This window comes from Conger conger, chromosome 3 (genome assembly GCF_963514075.1).
Source record: "Conger conger chromosome 3, fConCon1.1, whole genome shotgun sequence".
NCBI classification, from domain to species: domain Eukaryota; kingdom Metazoa; phylum Chordata; class Actinopteri; order Anguilliformes; family Congridae; genus Conger; species Conger conger.
Window position 1 is genome coordinate 71,013,406 of NC_083762.1, and position 20,794 is coordinate 71,034,199.

Consider the following 20,794-nt stretch of genomic DNA (forward strand, 5'->3'; position numbering starts at 1 on the left):
GTTCACAAACAAATTTAATGGCATGTTTCCACTTACCCAGAGTATCTATCCATCTAGATAATGTTGATACAGCATGCCTCAAAGCCCCAAAAATTATTAAAACTCAACATCTGTTTCCAAATAGAAGATCACTGTAGCTCAAGAAACCCAGAGCTAAATTTGGGCACAATTCATCGAAAAACCCTAGTCTTGCATCAGCCCTAACACTTAGTTTTGCTAACCCTAAATTACAAAGTCTCTTGGGCATTAATATAAATGTTTTTTTTTTTTATTTTGAAGAAAATTTCACTGAGAATATATCAACATACACAAGCCTAGAGTATCACTTCAAACTACCGAATCTACAATTGATGAAAAACAATATAATTTCAACAAAACAAACTTCAAAAAAATGTTTTTGGAAAAATGTATTGGCAAACAATTTTTATATATATACCCTATACCCATCATGTTTTCCTGAATCTCAGGCTAATCTTTTACAGTCCTGCTGGGACAGTTTATTTCAATGGCTCAGACCAACTCTGTGTATTGTGGTCTCAGACTAAAAAATCTACTGCTAGTGAACATTTATCTCATCGACTTCACTGTAAAGAAACACACATACAGTGCTCTAGGTTTATCAAAAGCTTTTATTAATACGTTGTAAATGTCACACAAATTCACAAAGTGTTTTAAGACATGTCTGGCTCAGTTTGTTTGGTGTGTGAATTCTCTAAACAGTGCAGTTTAAATGAACACAAAGAAGGGAAATGTATATTGCAACAGGAAAAATAGATTTTTTTTAAAAAAAAGAAAAAGTTCAGAGAAACTTCAGCACCTTCAAAATCCCTTGTTTTTTTTGTTTTTTTAAACAGTTAAAATTAAACAAGACAATTTCTTGTGTAGGAAAATGTGTTTTCGGGTACAAAGACGGCTTTCGATTAGTTCTGATCTACTGCAGCTCTGGGCTCTACGATCTACAGAGAAGGTGAAGTTATATTTATAGATATATCATTTATATATTGGAAAAAAGGAGGGGGGGGTAAGGAGAGGTTAAGCACCAGGAAAAAAAAAAAACCTTCCCCAAAATCCCCCTTCAAATATTACAGAGGAACAATAATAGAAAAGCTTTAAAATTTCCGACATCCCGAATAAAAAAAGGGGAGAACATTTATATCCAATAAATAGAAGAGGAAACAAAATATATAAATAAAAAACACAATTTACAATTTAAAAATCTTAAAATCCAGAGGAGGAATTAATCCATGAACAAAAAACAGGAGGTATAATGAACAAAAATTCACCAAACAAAATTCATAATCCGTAACGCGGGAAAAGTGAGGGGAAAGACCCGATGTGATCCGCAAAAGGTGTGAGAATAAAACGGCCCTCCTACAGAAATAAAATATTTATGCAAAACAAGATTTACAACACACAAGATTCTCAAAAGACAACTGAAACCAAGAAAAAGTCTTCTTAAAACCCGTATGTTTTGAAGCATTCCAAACAATTGTATTTTTTTTTTTTATTCTTAATGCTTTAGAAAAATGTCCATATCTCTATTATTAGTATTTCATCATTGTATCTAAATACAGTCACAAGGCCAATGTGGTATATCTAGGCTGATCTAGTTTTAAAAAATTGAATAAATAAAAATTTTAAAAAATTAAACAGCACCCCACGAAAATTCAAACAGCATTTACACATTTCAGCATTTTCTTAACCAAGAAAAATAAAAGAAGAACATGCCATTGAGATAATAAACTCCTCAGTCATTTGATCCTCCCGTCATTACCATAACAACAAGCACCGCCTCCCACCAGAGTCCCTTAGAGCCAATCCGCAGCTGGTAGACAGGGCATATGACAGTAAACCGGAGTTTTATTGGCTGATGTGGTATTGTAAACAACATTTAGTAAACTGGTTTTCGATTGGCTGCTCGGCAAGTATTAGCAGTAGTAGTAAAAAAAAAATTTAAAAAAAATAAACCAAAAAAAAAAAAAAACTTTCAAAAAAAAAAAAAAATTCCAAAACAAATTGCATTAAAAACAAAAAAAAAAACTTTCAAAAAAACTTGTGTAATCCTGGCAGGCAGGAGTTTTGGTTATGGCTGAGAGACGAGTCGTCCTCATCGTGAGCTGGGTGTTGGAGCCTGAAACACAAGAGAGAGAGAGCTAAGACTTGGGCATTTTACAGCATGGGGGGCATCACAGTGGTGGGCATCTACTTGAGAAACCAACTTGTGTGATCATTTCTATGTAATACCTGATGCGTAGTATTTATTCTGCAATAATCATAGACTTGGTCTCAGGGACTGACCAGTTTGTGACTTCTCCAAGTCATGCAAGTGTATGTATGTGTGTGCTATGTGGTCCTCACCAGGCTGAAGGGATCATAGATGTGTGCGTGTGTGTGTGTATATGCATATGCGTGTGTGTGTGTGTGTGTGTGTGTGTGTGTATATGCATATGTGTGTGTGTGTGTGTGTGTGTATATGCATATGCGTGTGTGTGTGTGTGTATCTATATGTATGTGTGCGTGTATATATATGTGTGTGTGCATGTGTGTATGTGCGTGTATGTGTGTGCATGTGTGTATGTGCGTGTATGTGTGTGCATGTGTGTGTATGTGTATATATGTGTGTGCGTGTGTATATATATGTGTGTGTGTGTGTGTGTGTATATATGTGTGTGCGTGTGTGAGTGTGTATATGTGTGTGTGTGTGTGTGTGTGCGTGTGTGTGTATATGTGTGTGTGTGTGTGTGTGTATATATACATGTGTGTGTGTGTGTGTATATATGTGTGTGAGTGTGCGTGTATATAAATGTGTGTGTGTGTGTGTGTGTGTGTGTATATGTGTGTGTGTGTGTGTGTGTGTGTGTGAGTGTGTGCGTGTGTGTATATGTGTGTGTGTGTGTGTGTGTGTGTGTGTGTGTGTGTGTGTGTGAGTGCGTCCTCACCAGGGTGAAGGTGTCGTAGATGTTCATCAGCTCCTCGGTGCGGTACTGCTCCAGCACCACCACGTTAGCCATACTGGGGCTGCGCGTGCGAGCGCAGTCCTCGCAGTGAACCACGTACGTCTTCCTGCTCCCGCTCTCGCTCGTCACAAACAGCAGGTTAAACACCTCCACCTGCAGGGAGAGAGCACCAGCGCACGGACATCACACACCTGGACCACCTTTCCACCAGCCTGGCAACGGCCACACTTAAGGCAAAGGTCCAAAAAGAACCAACTAGTCGCCTAGATAAGGGATTGTGACAAATCTAACAATTATGCTGCAGGGTAAAGCATCACTACATGCTAACCATCTTAGCTTTTCAGATAAAGGATAACATAAAATGGCTTATCCGCAAAATGTACAGCCCAGCGAGGGCTGTGTACTACATGCACACATAGGGCTGTTTATTTTACAGGGGAATGAAGCGGTTTAATTCCACAGGACAGCGCGGCCTTCTCCAGGTTGACGTGAGCAGGTTTTCACGGCGAGGGGCGGAACTCACGTCACACTCGTTGCAGTAGTAGGCTGGCTCGTCCTTCACGCGGCTCTGGTACGAGATCTTCTTCCCAGCAGCCACCAGCTGGTCCCTCAGTATCTGAATGTGCTTTATGGACTGGAGGAGGCAGTGTCTGAGGGAGGGAGGGAGGGAGGGAGGGAGAGAGAGAGAGAGAGAGAGCGCCAATGAGGGAAAGGCTTCCAGGACCAGGGCTGAAGAACTAGATGGAAAGGCAGACACAGACACACTCACTCGCACGCACACACTGAGTGACTAATACGCACTTGATCATCTTGTAGGTGTCCGGGTCAGAAACCTTGACGGTTCGAGCAATGTTCCAGGACACGTGGATCATGGGCACGATGGATTTGACCTTCTTCACCTCGTTCCACTCGAAGCGCTCCAGTGCCATCTGATACTGATAGGCTGCAGAAACACAGGAAACGCATCCCATTGGCCCTCCAATTCTTTACCTCAACAACCTTTGGTATGCACCGCTTTTTTTTCTTGCTTTTTTTTTTTACCCAAACTTATTATTATTGGTGTAATTTTCCTTCTTATCTATTGATTTTTGGTATGAGATCAGCTGTTGTTTCACAAAAACCTGCATGAGGCAGTAAACATAGTTAAACTGCATAAAAAGGAGTGACAATAAAAAGAAAAAAAAGTATATATTTATATTTGATTTTTTTATTAATTGCCTCACGGTACCAGTCAGAAAAGGTTCAGTTAAAGGGCACAGGGACTCACAGTTGAGGGGGCCCACGTTCCAGGCGATGTTGTTGCACCAGCCCACAGCCTGCACCCAGTGCACCGTGCCCGCGTTGATCCACACCAGGTCGCCCGGCCGCTGGATGAAGCGGTACACGGGGATGTTGGCCCGGTACAGGTCCTCCAGAACCGGCCACCACGAGCCCGTCAGGTAGTCCACTCCATGCCTGCCGCGTGGGGGAGAGGAACCCAGCGTTACAAATGTAGCTCTGCCATCTCAGAGAAACAGCAAGCTTCAACACTTCTGTTTGTACTGTCGAAAACTTTGACCTCTTGTTTGCTGAAACGATATTCACCATGTTTCATTTTCTTCACCTGAACTAAGTGATATCCTGCAGAGCCAACTGATATGAACACCCTGTCCGGTTGCTTAGGAGCCCAACCACGGCCTGCACGGTGACAAACTCCTCTACCCCCCCGTGTGATTGGCTGCCCCCGGTTATTTCTTGTGTAGGGCCACCAAAACCATTTCCTGACACAGCCTCGGCTGCCACTCACTTCTCGCAGAAGTTGCTGATGGAGTCCCAGTAGATGTCGTGCACAGCGAACCACTCGCAGTCCCCGGGCCCGATGTTGATGTTGACAGAGCAGAAGTTGTTGTTCTCTTGGTGCCCTACGAGAGCAGACACACGGTCACATTTAATATGCAGCTACATTTGAAGCATTTAGTGGATATGCTATCCAGAACGACTCACACAGCTTACATTCTCCTTAAATACAGTTCATTTACAGTGCATATTTTAATGAAGCAGTTCAGGTTAAGCGTCTTGAACAAGGGTACAACAGGGTCAGATCTATGGCCTATGGATCTATGGCTCAGCCATCCCAACCATTACGGTACAATGCTGCCCAATGACTGTGATGGACACCTATTTCTCGCGCTGCCCATAGTGCGCACACACATATGTACACACAAACACATAAGTGTATAAAACACACTCACACATACACACAGTCGCACACTCACCTGGTGTTCGGCTGCCCGGGACCTTCATGTAGAGCTGCACGCTGTTCATGCCCAGGATGGTGTGGCCCACGTAGGTCAGCATGTTCCCGCTGGAGGACACGCGCATGAACGCCGGGAGCTTCAGCAGCTCCTGCAGCTGCGGCTTCCACCTGAGCGCAGATTACACAGCCAGCGTCAGTCAGACCCAGCGTCTTTACACTCGACGACTTCTACAGCCAGCGTCAGTCAGACCCAGCGTCTTTACACTCGACTACTTCTACAGCCAGCGTCAGTCAGACCCAGCGTCTTTACACTCGACTACTCCTACAGCCAACCGCAGTCAGACCCAGCTTCCTTCTATAGCCATATACACTCAGCCAGCCAACATCAGTCAGACCCACCATCTTTACGTTCAATTCCTTCTACAAACCACCAATAAAAGATAAAAGTAGACTGGAATAAGTGTGTTTTCAAAATGGAATTAAAAGTAAACACTGAACTTCACAAAGCAGGATTAATGGGTCAGCTGGATAACTTCACTGATTAAATCCCAGAACAGCTTTTTTACTTCGGTCCATGTTCCAGATTTGGGAAGGTTCTGGGTTTTACTCAATGCAGCCAACTCTGTAGTCATACTTCCTGAAACAGAGGCCTCTCATCGCCTCGCGAATGAGATCATCCCTTCAGCAGGTCCTATTCGACTCTTCCCCACAACCTACAAACTGCAAAACCTCGGCTGGCCAGCAGATGTCAGCAGCGCTAAACCAATGGAGCTTTAGAAAGTTCCAGAAGGCTGGGGGGAAGTTGCGCACTCAGGCTGGAATGTCGAGAGTTGCCTGTACACCTCTACAGCTAACCCTACCCTTCCAAACCCCAGACCCCATACCCCTCCCCATCCCCCCTCCTGAACCTGCGTTCTCACCTCTTGGCGTCAGAGAGGTCTATGTTGGTGCCGAATTTGATGATCTTCCCTACTGGTTTCTGTTCAGTGCTGGGGGAGGGAGGAGAGCAATGGCAGGGAACAGTCAGACACAAAATGACAAAAGGTGGTGATACCCAAAGTATATTTATTTAAACTCCCAAAGGAGTTAACAAGCACCACAGAGATTTAATGGAATACATTTACATTTAATTAAATGCAGTTGATGAAAAGTATGACAACGGGTTTTGGGAACAGCATTGTGATTAACTTTCTGTGAGGGAAAGGCCTCTACCTGGTGTTGGTGGTGCTGGTGGCTGAGAGGGGGTTGACTGGTGCCTCTGGGGCATCGGCTTTCTTCCTCTCTTCATCATCATCATCATCGTCATCATCCTCTTCATCACTGCCCTTCTCTTCCTGTAGTCAGAGGAAAGCAAAGGGCAGAGGGTTAGAAAGACTATCTTCTGCCCATTCAACAGCCCATGTATAGGTCTGTGTATATTAAGTTATCTTGATAATGGCCTCCGCTAATGTAATGAGTGTAATGTAACAAAACAGACACAGGGGTGCAGAGTTGGGTAAAGGTTAGGGCTATGGACCAGAAGGGGTTTGTTGCATGGCTGGGTGAAACAGGTTAGAGATCAGAAGGGGATGGGTACGGCAAGTCAAAACGGGTTACGGCTCAGAAGCAGTTTGGGACATGACGGGAAAAGAGGTTCGGGTTAGGGTATTGGAAGCGTTCTGGGCCATGGGTCTGGCGTACAGGTGTGTGAAGCGGGACCATACCTGAAGGCTTTCCTGGAAGCTGGAGGCCTGGTACTGTGCGTACTTAGCGATGGTGGTGTGGGAGCGGCTGCTCTCGCAGGGCCAGGTCTGGGACGAGCCGCTGGCGTCCCAGTTCTCATCTGCCGGCTGTTGCACCTGCGTGCGCACCTCCACCGCGTGGTCCGCGTTCGCCTCCACCAGGGACTTGGTGGAGAACAGGCCCAAGTCTGCACACAGGACAGGAGGGGTGGAGGTCAGGGGCTTGTTAGCACAGCTTCCTAAATCACTGGCGCAGGCATGAAATACTCATCCTGGCCCACCCACTTAGCTTGGCTTAACCATGACGCTCAATTAGTTCCATCTCTGGCTTTGTTGCCGTTGCTACAAACACAGAGCCTAACTATACTAATGAGAGCAGCAAACTAGATCGATGTTCATAGCTATATGTGAACTGTACCTTATCCGACCCGTTTTGTTCTAACAGTAATTATATTTTACAGCACTGCACTATAAGACAACAGCAGGGCATTGCTGCCACAGCAACAACATTTTTCTGCTCAGCCCTTTATTAATATGAAAAACTACTCATTATAGCGAAACTTTTAAGAAACTACATCCTTTACACCTTAGAATAAGACACATTTGTAGGTCATTATGATAATTATTTTAACAAGAACAGTTTCTGGTTTTAATTGGGCAGAATGTTTTTTTTCTTTTTATTACATGGCAACAGTGCGATGCTGTAAACAAAAAATTCTGCTTTCAGATTTTTTCAAAGCGCCCGGTTTAGGGTAGGTTTAGGAGAAGGGGTCTCACTCAGTCGGAGGGATCCCGCAAGGCCTCGGATGACGGTGATGGGGTTTTTGGGGTCTGTGCAGAATTGCAGCAGGACGGGGGAGAAGGCATCTCGCTTGCTCTCCAGCTGTAGGGAAGAGGACATGATCAGCGAACCGGACACTCCACTCCCTCAGGTGACAAACACCCACACCCTGAATCAACACATGCCTTTGTGTAACATAGCAGAGGTGGGCAATGTGGGCCGTATCCAAATCAAATTTCTACATTAGAACTTCTGGCTTCTTACTTAATTAGACCCAACTTTTATGTCATCTGACATTTTAGCGACATTTCTTGATATGTGTTTGAAGGACAGCCAAAGACTGTTCTTCAGTTCGTATATATGAAACGTTTCACTGTGTGAATGTGAGTGAACCAGTGTTGGTGTAGACAGCCAAATAGCTCATTTAGCTAGGGTATTTGGTGGAAACATAAAACTGCCCACCCCTGTCATGCAGTCAAACTCCCGCTGACTGAATCTAATGGAAATGCTGTCAGAATGTAGAAATTATTTTATATTTTAGAGGAGCTAGGTTTGAGAGAAGTGCAGTAGGAATATTTGTCTACATGAGATACCACAGGGTGCCACAAGGGGGAGGCATAAGGCTAGTAAAGTACCAGACCCCAATATCAAAACCATTTGCTGTGTATGCACCTTCAGTTTATACTTGAATATTCTCTTTCTATGACTAGTCCTATCTTGAGACTGATGGGTGTGGGGACTCACATAGATGCTGGGCGTTGGGGGGTTCAGCTTCTCCTGAGGGATGAGCTGGTCCGTGGTCTTGACAGGCTTCACGGAGAAAGCGGGGAGCAGGTAGGACTCCCGGAACTTCCCCTTTATCCTCGCCCCTCTGAAAGAGGCACCAGACACCATTACAAACCTGCCATTTACTCCGAACATGCAGTGTAATGATTGTGCTTCAGTATTGTATTTCAGCTATTTAATTCTGAAATTCCTCATCGTGTATTGATCATGTTTTGATACTTTCTGTGTTGTTTCACAACTTCGACACAAGTCCTTTCAATATTTTAAGACCAGGAACCAGTCTCATGAAGCAGGATTACCGGAACCCAGAACTCTCCCAAATCTGGAACATTGACTAAAGAACAGAGGGCTGTTTTGGGTTTTTCTAAGCACAGTTATCCAGCTAACACAGTAATCCAGCTTCCTGATACTGGGATTAGATGCTATTTCTCTAGTTGTAACCCCCTGAATAAAGCTACTGATCCTGAGACACCAATGCACATGCAAGGTCTATGATTCCAAAGAAGGCTTTTAGGCCAACCCCCCCTCTTCCCCCTAGTCCCATCACCCACCAAGGCCTGAGCCTTCCCCAATTTGATCATACCCCACCCATGACGCTCAGCGCCACCCCTCGAGGCCCTGGGCCACTCACTTGCAGGCCCGGATGACCTCCGAGGCAGTGTTCTTGATGCTGATGTCCACCAGAGGGATCCTCTTCTCCTCTACCTCGGAGGCGATGAAGGTCTCCCGGTCGCCGCTCTCCACCTTGATCAGTCGGATCTTCAGCTCTTTGGGCGGCCCGTCGGACATGGCCCTGAGCTTCAGGAAGTCCGCCGCGCCCAGGGTGGAGGCAGAGCTAGCGCCACAGGTCATCATAGACGTCTTGGGCTGCCTTGAGTCCACTGCCTCTCCATCGCCGGCCGCCGCCTCCCGATCCTCTGACCTCCGATCCTCCCCCGCGTCCGCGTCCTCCTCTCTCGGCCGGGGCTTCTCGCGGATCTCTTTACTTTGCAGATCGAGGTTCCCCAAGACCTGCCGGCTCTTCTTGTCCTTGTGCCGTTTGCCCTCCTTGTGCCGCCGACTGGAGCTGGAGCGAGAAGAGGAGGAGGAGGAGAGCGACATCTCTTCTCTCTTTTCTTTGTGCTTTCTCTTCCTGTCCTTCCTGTCCTGGTGTTTCCTGTTCCTGCTGCTGCCTCGGTCGTGCTTCCTTTTCAGACTCTTCTCCCGCTCCCTCTCCCGCTCCCTTCGCTTCTCCCTCACGGTCTTCTGAACATCCATCTCCTGGTCTTCCTTCTCCATCTTGACTCGACAGCCGGTCCCGGTCGGGATAGCGTGCCGGGTCAGCAGAACCTCGCAGCTGCGGCCAAGCTCGGCAAGCGAAGACTCCGAGATGGTGGTCAGCTTCATTTCGCCACGGAATCCTGCATTCTTTGATTCCATCCCTGCAGGGCCGGAGTTGGGGGAAGCTTGGTTCCTCCCCTCTCCTCCGAAATGGACTGCCATTTGTTTTTCTCCCCCCTTCTCTTTCCAGACGGCATGCTCTTCCTCTTCGGTCTTCACCCTAACATCTCTCGGACCCTTCCATCCTGCCTCACCCTCAGGAGAAGCAGAAGGAGGGAGGGGTTTATCTGAGGTAACGTGGGTGGTATTTTGGGGGGAGCTCCCGTACCCCGGGTGTGTGGTGGATCCAGAGGTTGGGGAGGTGCCCTGCTGACGGCAGATATCGGGACCAAGAGAGAGAGAAGAAGAATACTTCACCCCTGTGACAGAGTTGGGAGGTGGTCTTCCAAATGGGCCACCCCTATAGGCATACTGCTGACTCCCAAGGACTGAAGCCAGAGACTTGAACATGCTTCCGACACCGGTCTGGTGGAGGTGTGGTCTCTGTGGTGGCGGTGAGCAGGATGCATCGTTGCCTTCTTCGTCCTCTTCATCCTCGTCCTCGTCGTCTTCGCCATCTCCCTTGGCTGGGTCTGGAAGGCCATACAGCTTTGCCAGGTCACTGTGGCGGTAATCTGCACCCGCTACCTCCCTGGCATCCTGGGCCTGTGAAAGGAAGGGAGCTGTGGATGGAGCACTGCCCTGGCTGGGTTTTGGAGCCACCTTCACTGCCTCTTCCTCTTCTTCCTCACACAACGAAGACGCCAGTGACCCCTGCCTGCTGAGTACAGGCGGGCTGGCATGGGCGTTGGTCCCCAGGTCCTCCACAGGGTGCTGCCGGGGTGCGGGAATGAGATTGGGGGCACACAGGTAGCCTTGCAGGGGGGATGGGGGTGAATAGCGGCCAATCTCCTGGCCCGAGCACATCTCCTCCTCTTTCTTGATGGACTCATCCAGCATCTTCATGATGTTGGCCAGCCCATCGGGCAGGATGGTGGACAGCTCGGGAGGCTCTTCCTCAAACTGAGCGCTGTCCGAGTCAGAGTTGCAGGTGCTGATGCTGCCCTGTAACCTGCTCAGGCCCCCAGCAAGGCCAGCTGGCTTGTGCCCAGTGGTGACCGTGGTGTTAGTGCTGGAAAGACCATGGCTGCTGTTGGAGGAGGACAAGGCCTCCCTCGGTAAGCCCTGCAAGAGTTTAGGAGGCTTCCGGAGCAAAGGGGCCAGCAGGCCACCCTCTCTACCGGCCATCTCCTTGGGGGAGTCTTTGGATGGCGTGGGGGTGGGCTGCATCACAGGACGTCCTACCTTGTTTTCAAGGGAAGTGGGCAGGGCAGGGACAGTTGAGCTAAGGTAAGGAGGGCAGGTGGTTCCTGAGGTATTCTGTGAGTTGGGACTGTGGGACGTCCCGCTGGCACCAGCCCACCTCTCTCTCTGTCTCTGCTTCTCTCTGGCGAACTCCGTCTGGGGGGTCAACAGGGGTGGCCGGGAGGGAGGTGCCGTTTGTCCCGAGGGAAGAGGGGGAGCCCCACCCCGGCTCAACCAGGGGTAGGAGGGTGCAGGCTTCATTGAGGGGGGGGACGGGGTGGACACCGAGGAGAGAGGAGGAGGTCCGGGGACACTCGCCGAAAGAAGCCTCTCTAGATTCTCGATGGCATGTTCTTCCTCACGTTTCCCACCCTTTTCTACCTCCTTCCGCCTTTCTGGAATTTTTCTTTCCTCGTCAAGTTTCTTGGCCCGTTCTTGGACCCGGTGTTCCTCCTCGGCCTGCATGTGTCCTTTCAGCTCCGCCTCCAGCTTGTCCAGGGCCTCCTGGATGGTCTGGGGGCCGGTAGGCTTCTGCGGGGGGCAGAGAGTGGGGTAGGACGGAGCCGAAGGAGGTCGAGGTGCAGGGGGCGTGGGTATGTGCCTTGGCGGGCAGACTTTGGGGCCAGCAGGGGCTGAGGAAGGCTTGAGAGCAGGAGGAGACCGCTGGGGAATTTTGGGGTATTCTGGGATGGGTGGACGCTTTGGGGCAGGGGCAGGGGCAGCGGTAAGGGGCGCAGGAGCAGACAGATGCAGTTTGGAGCTCACGGTTTGCTGGGGGCTGCTGGAGGCTGTGCTGGTGATGACCCCTGACCTTTGGAAACCTGAGCAAGGGGAGGAGGACATGGGAGGGGGATTAGGCAGCCCCAGGTAGGGTTTGACCTGCACCGAAGAGGGTGGGGGGCGCAACTGTGCCTCCTTGTGGTACATACTGGCAGTGCCTGTGGGAGGGCCGTTAAGACCTGGGAGAATCAGCGGTGGGCACATGCGGGGCAGCTGGGGCAGGACGGGGGGGAGCAGGAGGGGATCTTTGCCACCCCAGCCAAGGCTGCCGGATGCCATAGAAACAGCAGGGGGCGCTGTCGTGGCAGCGTGGGTGCCGCGGGTGCTGCTGCTGAGGCAGAGGCCGGTTTGGTGAGGAGGCTCAAGGGTGCTGGAGGTGATTACGGGGGCTCGGGGAGGTTCCTGCGGGGGGCTGGTACGCTGGGCGTTTTCCTCGCCCCTCCCTTCCCCAATTCGATGATGCTGCTGCTGCTGCTGACCCTGAGATTCTAGAACAGGCCCGTAGCGACCCGAATCCTGAGGAGAGATTCACAACACAGCTATAATGTAACGTCATGTCCCTACACATGCACACATACAGACAGACCTGTTGCCGCACACTATGAAGGCAGCGTATACATGCTTCTGACTGCACTCGGACTCATTCGCATACACTAACACTATTGCTGCTAAGCTGATAGCTGAGGGGAGGTTTCTCACCAGAGGGTGGCCGTGGTGCCGGGCGTGGGGCCTCCAAGCCTCTGGGGGCGTGTGCTGAGGTACAGTGGGGGGGCCCAGGGGTCCCATGTGCCCGTGCCCAGGGGGGGGCTGGTGGTGGGTACTGTGGTGGCTGTAAGGCACGCCGGTGAGGTTTGCTGGTGACGGGGCCGGTCTCCCTCTGTCCCGCTCTCCACGGGGGGGCAGGGTCCCCCCAACGCCGGCCCCATCGGGACCTCGCTGAGTGGGACCACCCCGGGATTCGACCCGGACGTCGCGGCCCGGCTGGGGGTGGGTGGGGTGGCCTGGGTGGCTGGGGAGGGAGTAGGGCAGGTGGGGGTTGTGAGGAGGCTTCCCTAGTCCCTGAGGTGGGAGGGGCAGCTTGGCTGGGTGGGTCCCGCGGCCCGGACCATAGCCCAAAGACGACAGGGGGGGCGGGGAGACCGGGGTCGGCCCGCCAGGAGGGGGTTTGTAAGGGTATCCCCCCATGTCCTGGGGCTGCAGAAGAAGGGACAGGAATGGTGTCAGTTAATCCAAAGATTCAAAAGAGTCGGTTGTGACGGAGTTTATCACCGAGAGCTAGTCACCTACTGTTCATCTAAGCATTCTGCAAATATCTATATTTCTAAATATAATGTTTTAAAAAGCTATTGTATTCAATTGGTTTGTTTCTGCTCAAATGTATCCATCAAGACAAACCGATCTGGCCTCAAACCAGGCACTTTAAAAGACATCATGTCTGAGTGAAGACTTAAGTTAAAAACTTAAGTTAAGATCAAGGACCCTGGTCACATGCCGTGGGCTCACTGACCTGGAAGTCCATGGGACCGCCCTTCCGGTCGGGTGGGGGCCAGGGACCCCCCGTCTTATGCAGCGGGTTCCAGAAGCCTGGTTTGGGTGGAGGGTACTGAGACGGAGGGTGCAGGGGTGCCTGTGGGTGTCCTGGGAGAGGGTAACGCTGCATTCCTGGGTGGGGGATCTGGGGAAAGGCGAGGAAGTCCCGTCAGTGAACAAAGTAAACCCTCCATTTCCTGATATGTAGATAGGTTAAACCTTTATTTAAACAGGCAAATTGAGAGCAAAGCTTTTTCTTTTTTTGGCATCCTGAAAGAATAGATTAAACTCCCTGTTGGGACACCTGAATGCATGAGCATAGCGTAGTGAAGGCTGCAATAAAGGTTTCATTAGTAATGTACATGCTTTTAGTGGCGCTGCCTGTTGGCTAGGTCTCCCTCGCAAAATAAGAGACCAGACTTCACTGGTGAAATAATACTAGAGTTCAAGAAAGGCTGTATGGCTCAAAATCCTTAAAATGCACAGTGACTAAAAATCACTGCATGACTTATGTGATCTGGACAACCACAGGCTCGAGTTGGTTCTCTTTGCTTTTCACACATGACCACTGAATAATGTGTTGAAATGTTCAAAAATCAGATAAATAGTACTGAACTTATAACTTCTATGCCATTATATTTATATTTTACATATAGCATTTAGCTCATATAGCATTTAACTTTCATCTAGAGAGACGTACGCAGCTTATACCGTTTTACCACAATTTGTACAAGCTGGGTATTTTACTGAAGCAAGTCTGGTTAAGTGTGTGGCTCAAGGGTACAACGGTGCACCCCAGCTGGATCCCAAATATGTGACCCCTGAGTGACTCCGAGCTGCTGTGGTTCCTGGGGTAGCCTCTGGGGCTCTGACCTGCTCGGAGCTGGGTCCTCTGTTCCTCTTGCTGGGGCTCGGGCAGTCTTCACTGGGGGGCGCCGGGTGGTGGAGAGGTGGGGGCGGGGCGTGCTGGATGACCGAGTGTTCCCCGAGGGGGGGCGCGGGCCTCTTCAGCTGGCCCCCCATCATCTTTCCTGGGAATCCCCTGGGCTGCTGAAAGAAGGGGGGGGGGGGGGGGGGGCGGGCAGAGGGCGGTGAAAAACATGGGACTATAATACGCCCAAACACACTACAAAAAAAATGCATCGCATTCAATTCAGTCACAGTTACAGGGAAAAAAAGGCACGCTGCATTGCATTCAATGTATAAGATATGAAATATATGAATACATTTGATTTATTAATTGAAATATTGACTCATAGTGAGTACTGCACGGAATTCAACTGACATTTTCAGACTGATTTTGACTACAGAGTGTGAGCCGGTGAGGATAAACGAGGGGAAATGAGATGTGAGCAGAGAGGGAGATGAGGGCTAGCGCTCGTAAGGAGGTTTCTGCTTCCCGAGACGGGCTCTCACCTGCTGAATGGGGTTCCACACCTCCCCGAGGGAGACGCTGTTCCTGGAGCCATGCTGCAGGTGGGGACCCCCAAACTAAGACCCAACAAACACACACAGAGAGAAGAGGAGGTCAGCCATGGGCACTCAACCTGATCACACAGATTCTTCACTTTCGACCGTCTTTAAGGGTTATTAATATCAGTGAGCTGGCTGGCTAGCTCCACAGCGAACTGAACCCCATGCTGAGCGTTTGGATTTATTCCAGTTGTGGAGAAGGCAGACTAATGCAAATGAGCATATGGTTGTGACGTCATGAAGTCTAAAAGGCTCGTTTAAACACAGTTCCTGAATACAGATTGTGTGGAATTCTTCAGGGACCGTGCGTTTTGATACTTTCAGTTTTTTTATAGCAGCTTCAACTCCTTTATAATACACGTAGCAAGGGAAATGTCATTTTCCACAATAAGGGACCTTTAAGTTTGATCGACCGGTCTCAATGCTGGCAGAGGCTTCCGTCCTTTCTAGGGAGGCCTTCTTGTGGGTACCCTGTACCCTACCCCTCCCCTGCCCACCCCCGCTTCTCACCCTGGGCAGCTGGTTAGTGCGGGGGGCGAAGTGGCCCCCGGGGCCCGCACTGTAGCCGTTGTGGGGCCGGGCGGGGCCCTGGTAGGAGCGGACGGGGTCCTCAGGCTTAGGCTCCTGCTCGTATAGGTGTCCCAGCTGCTCCCAGACGCGGGGCTGCCTCTGGTCCCGCTGCAGGGGCGGCCCCACCGACGGAGACAGCTCCAGCTTATCTACGCCTCGAACCGGGGGCCTGGAGCACAGACACACACACACACACAGACACACACAGACACGCTGTAAGCGCAACCTCTACTGGACACAGCTTTTTATTACAAACTAAACAACCAAGTCTGGCACTAGAACACGGTGTAATCTATTTTTTTAATATATTTTTTGCTTTCACTTTCAAGCATTGTATATTATAAATGAACTTCATTGTTATTTTTGACCTTTAGATAATGTCTTTATTTGTAAAGTTTATCTTGTGCTCTCAGTTTCTAGAAAGATTGTTGAGCATAATGTATCAAGTGCACAGTGCAAATACAGTCAGCAGCTATGAATGGACAAAGCCGTAACAGTGCACAACACCGTGGTATTAGTGTGTAATATTTCCGTACGTGTCGTGAGACTACTATTTACAATGCCTGTTCCAGTGTGTGCTTGTGTATACCAGCACAATGTGGGTGTATGTCACGGGTGGAGTGTTTGCAGTATACCGCAAGCTGTTTAAGGTGTCAGCAAGGAGTACGTCAGCAAGTACAAAAGTCAACCAGAGCTGGTGTGAGACTCACCCATTATTATAAAATTTATTTGGATGGTTCTGGCCGGTCATGTGACTTGGGGGTAAGTGGGGGATGGGCTGATTGGCACTGGGAGAGCACCTGGTGTGGGAAGGAAGAGAAGGGGGGGGGGGGGGGTAATTAGACAAATCTCACAAGACCCGACTTAGCATTAGCATTAGAGCAGACGTGGCCCAGAGAATGGGGTGATCAGCGGGAGGATTAGGAGTCGAGGATTTGGGTCAGGGTTCAGAGTGAAGGTGTGTGAGTGGGGGGGTGGGGGGTTAGCTCACCTGGGGGGAGGGGCCCAGGCGCGGCCCCCCACGGGAGCCCATGGTCCTCGGTTCAGTCCGTCCAGAGGGAAAGAGTCCCGTGTGCCACGCCCACCAAACTGCTCCGCTGGGTGATGCATCCAGCCTGAGGAACAGAGAGAACGTGAGACACGTATACCCCACACACGACCCTATAATACTAATACCACACACCTACGGCACAGCACCACACGCACACACAATCATCATTCTCTCATATCACCCACACACCCATTTCATATGCCTACACTACCATCTCCAAATATGCCTACACTACCCTCTAATACCACAAGCCTACAACACACACACACACACACACACACACCACTCTCTCATACCACACACCCATTTCACACCTATACCACCATCTCATACCAATTATGCCTACACTACCCTCTACCCTACCACACGCCATTATAACATGCACGAACACACACACACACTAATCTCACACTCATACTCATGTATGCTGGCGGGAGGGTTGGTGGACTCACCACACTAGCGGAGTCTGTAAAGCCCTCCACTGCAGCAATGAGAGGGTTGCACCCCAACACCTAGGGGAGACCGTCTGTCTGTCTGCCTGCCTGTCTGTCTGTCTGTCTGCCTTCTGCTCAGAGCCACTTGGAGCCTACAAGGGAACTGGGGAGGGGGGGGGGGGGGGAGATAGCAGGGTCAGTTCACCATATGGACCTTCCCAGCACGTCTCCGTGTGTGTTTGGAGAACAGAGCAGGAAGAGGAGGGAAAGGAAAGAGGGAGTAGGAAAAGGCTGGTGGTGAAACTAATAAGGGAAACCGAGTAGAGAGAGGAAAACAAGACCTGCGGAACAATTCTTTTTTCGGGGGAGAATATAATTTCATCAAGTGATCGATTTGTTCCATCTATTCTCAGTATGTGTCACTCGTGGAAGAAATTGCTGAATCTCTTCGCCCCGCATTTTACCAGCGCTGTACCACCACTGGCCTCCAGGGGGTGCCATAAACATGAACTCACAATAGAGGCCTCGCCTGAAGAAACGCTCATTCACTCATTCATTCATTCATTAATCTGGGCAGAAATGGAACACTGCTTGAGTTCATGTGTTTAGTGCAGGGTAAAGTGTAAAGTTCTGCAAGCACCCTGCATGTGTCTATGCATGAGTGAGTGAGCAGGGGAGTGTGTGTGTGTGTGTGTGTGTGTGTGTGTGTGTGTGTGTGTGTGTGTGTGTATCCATCTGTGTTTGTTTGTTACCACGTCTATGTCTGTAAATTGGAGTCTACGAATATAGTGTGCAAGCGTGTGCATATATCTGTGTATACAGTGCGTATGTGGCAGTTTTGATACGTCTATGTAAATGCGTGTTAGTTTGTGTGCGCCAGCGTGTATTTGTGTCTGTGTGTATTTATGAGGGCGGGTGTGCCTTTGTGCAAATAAGGGTCTGTGGCATGAAAGGAGGGGGAAGGATATACTTGGCGTAATCTCATTAGGACAGGCGTGAAGGGGGGAGGGGCTAGGACAACAACAGAAGGCCTGAACAGCATGCAGGGACAGATTAAGGAGACATCAAAAATAAAAGCATTTTTTTTTGGGAGCGGAGAGAGGACAGGCTGTGCTCATATCAGACACCCACACTTGCTCCCTGCGAGCAGGCGCACGCAGGCACGACGGAAACCGTGGACGGATCGCCCGCAGAATCCCATTCACTCTGCGCTCCAAATTTAGAGCCAATAAGCATCCAGGAGCCTCCCACACACTGTAGTAAAACTCCGCCGCTCTATTAAAAGGCTGGCGTGATATTTCAGTCCATCCACATTTAGCATCGGGGGACGGAAATAAACGTGACACACAGACGCACTCTCGTTACCACCCCGCATTAGCGGTAGCACAGGCGCGCAGACGGCGCGGCAAGGTGCGCGTTTCAAATGTTACGAGCGGGTCACAGCATTTCAAACAGGAAGCTCGTGGTTCTGTTGTTTTCAGTAGCTTCAAGGTACAATAGGTGATTACTGAGAGGGTGAGTCAACGTGTCAGTGAGCCTTTTTCAATGATAGGAAGGGATTTACAATGGTCTTGTAACAACGCTTTAACACAAAAATCTTACCTATTGTACCTTTAACTCGTGTGCACAGCAAGGTAACGTAAGCAGAGGAACAGAGATGAATATGAAGCTGGTTTCAGGAATGAAAGAGACAAAAGCAAAGAACAAAAACAAACGATAGAGAAATAAACCACTTCTTACCGTTCAGATTAGCATTGATGAGCGGCTTCACAACCGCAACCAATCACGCTTCGGCTTCGATTCTAGCAGCCAATCATCATGGTTGGGATTCCCTCAGCAGTGCGTCTCTCTGCGAATGGGAGCAGGAGAAAAAAAGGATTGCTCGTTAACTATTAAATCACAGAGTGCCTGTGCATGTATCCCTGTTTATCCCCGTTATATAAACACAGAGCTCTCCAGTTCCACTCCCACAGCTGTGCCCAGAAACCAAACTCAGCACAGCCAGCCTGGACTTAAATGGGGTGGAGGACCCAGACGTCAGTCTGGCTTCCCCTCAAACCAAACCAGACAGGACTTAAAAAAAACAAGAACTGTAGCCTGCACAAGCGCATGAGGGAGAAACGAAACCACCCTTAAACTCCCAAAACCAGACAGCGCACGAGTGCTGCCTGCCGTCGACGGAAACAAAACAGAAAACGACGGCAGTCGACACAATGCTGAGAACTACTGACTGTCATTACGCTAAGCGGTGGGGTAAACAAGTCGGTCCGTGACTGCGTGACTCCGAACGGCAAACGGCAGGTCAGAGTTGTTTGTGACGCTGAAGCGAAGTTCAGTTTTTCAGAAGGGGCCAGTGAGGAGAGGGATAGGGCGATGTCGACGGGGTAGGTAATCCTGTTTGCGTGCGGGTAGCTTACTGGGCACTATGTTTGACCATGTATAAGGTTTTTGCAAATAGTAGGAGTACGCAGTTGTCTGTGGACTAGATGGGAACAGACACGTCAAGCATAGCAGGCATTCCGATCAGAGCCCACACACACTTTTTTTAAGCTCTAAAACTTTGCCTTGCTCACCACAGGCCCATATTAGACCAATGCATTCTGTTTGTAATCACTCTGATAAGCAACAATTCCTCTGTGGAGGCCCACTCAGACAGATGGAATTGTATCAATTAGATCAGATCAGCAGCTACTACACCTAAATGAATGCTTAAAAGGCACCGCGATATTAACATATTTTATATTACTTCTGACTTGGGAGGGGGTGTGGACACTGATTCACATTATCCCTCACCCCCTGCTTGGTTATGCATGGCAGCCATTTTGAATCAGAACACCACCCATCTATCCATCTAGGGGCTATCACTGCAGACGCTGCTGAAGAGGGAAGTGTAAATACGCTAGCTCCTGCGTACAGGAAAGCGTCTGACTCAGAGGGGCTTCCCCCAGACCGTCACAGTGACACAGTGGAAGGGCTTGCCCCAAAACAAACCCTACCCCACTCAGGAGAACGGGCAGGAACGCCCCTCTTACGGTCAGGTGACGGGGGCGTTTTTGGCCAGTGACGTACCTGGGAATTTCACTGATCGACTGCGCCACGGTTTGGTGCGTGTTTGGTAAACTAAACAGGAAGTTCATCGGCAAGCGCGTGTTTGGGCCGAAAGGGGGAGTCCAAAAGCACGTCACAGCACTGCAGAGCAAGCCGCTTTGGTTACAGAATGCCGATTCACAAACTCCGTCACCGAATACCAACACCTTCACTTGCGCGATTTCCCATCACGTCCATCTGAACGCAGCCAAGTCCAGGGCCAACGCAACTGTACCCTGGAGACCTGAGCTAGCTTATCATCTGACAACTTGTTTTTCAACAATAAAGGCAATGTGTCATCAACCCCCCCCCAGCCCCAATCGCCCCCACATCACCAAATTTCCCCTGAACTTTTTCAAAGGCGTTTCCCAGCCACTGCCGAAATTCTGCCCCCCTTCAGAAAGTCCCCAGATAAACATAACACACCAAACGCAACAGCTACCAGGAATGCTAGCAACGTCAAAGTATCAGTCGCAATGGGAACATTCCCAGAAACACACACACACACACACACACACACACACACAGACACACACACAGGCAAATGCGCATACACACACACGCAATTGGACACAAATACACATAAATAAGATCTGAAAAAGCATTACGTGTGACTAAAACCACAAGGACGGAACCACAAGTAGAAGATAACCCCACAGCCCTTTAAACAGAGCAAGACTCAATGAATCAGTCCTGAAGAAAACGGCGCTAAGCCCGGAAGAGA

The 20,794-nt window shown here is 49.6% G+C and overlaps 1 protein-coding gene across 7 annotated transcripts in view; it reads right to left on the reverse strand.

The window, feature by feature from the left end:
• Window positions 1-611: 611 nt before the first annotated feature.
• kdm6ba (lysine (K)-specific demethylase 6B, a) overlaps window positions 612-20,794 on the reverse strand; it is a 98,168-nt gene continuing 77,985 nt past the window's right edge. For 4 of the 7 annotated variants that reach the window (XM_061234671.1, XM_061234670.1, XM_061234673.1 and 1 more), the window contains 22 exons: window positions 18,724-18,832; window positions 17,002-17,146; window positions 16,490-16,613; window positions 16,209-16,298; window positions 15,439-15,667; window positions 14,872-14,946; window positions 14,329-14,505; window positions 13,433-13,600; window positions 12,625-13,119; window positions 9,113-12,441; window positions 8,440-8,566; window positions 7,692-7,797; window positions 6,897-7,102; window positions 6,406-6,527; window positions 6,114-6,182; window positions 5,213-5,361; window positions 4,744-4,858; window positions 4,225-4,412; window positions 3,759-3,900; window positions 3,481-3,607; window positions 2,940-3,110; window positions 612-2,131 (listed from right to left, as the gene is read on the reverse strand). In XM_061234671.1, the coding sequence (XP_061090655.1) occupies window positions 2,108-2,131; window positions 2,940-3,110; window positions 3,481-3,607; window positions 3,759-3,900; window positions 4,225-4,412; window positions 4,744-4,858; window positions 5,213-5,361; window positions 6,114-6,182; window positions 6,406-6,527; window positions 6,897-7,102; window positions 7,692-7,797; window positions 8,440-8,566; window positions 9,113-12,441; window positions 12,625-13,119; window positions 13,433-13,600; window positions 14,329-14,505; window positions 14,872-14,946; window positions 15,439-15,667; window positions 16,209-16,298; window positions 16,490-16,608 (6,228 nt within the window). In that variant the 5' untranslated portion in view covers window positions 16,609-16,613; window positions 17,002-17,146; window positions 18,724-18,832 and the 3' untranslated portion in view covers window positions 612-2,107. The remainder of the gene's footprint in view (window positions 2,132-2,939; window positions 3,111-3,480; window positions 3,608-3,758; window positions 3,901-4,224; window positions 4,413-4,743; window positions 4,859-5,212; window positions 5,362-6,113; window positions 6,183-6,405; window positions 6,528-6,896; window positions 7,103-7,691; window positions 7,798-8,439; window positions 8,567-9,112; window positions 12,442-12,624; window positions 13,120-13,432; window positions 13,601-14,328; window positions 14,506-14,871; window positions 14,947-15,438; window positions 15,668-16,208; window positions 16,299-16,489; window positions 16,614-17,001; window positions 17,147-18,723; window positions 18,833-20,794) is intronic. The other 3 variants (XM_061234675.1, XM_061234674.1, XM_061234676.1) reach the window with 2 other exon arrangements.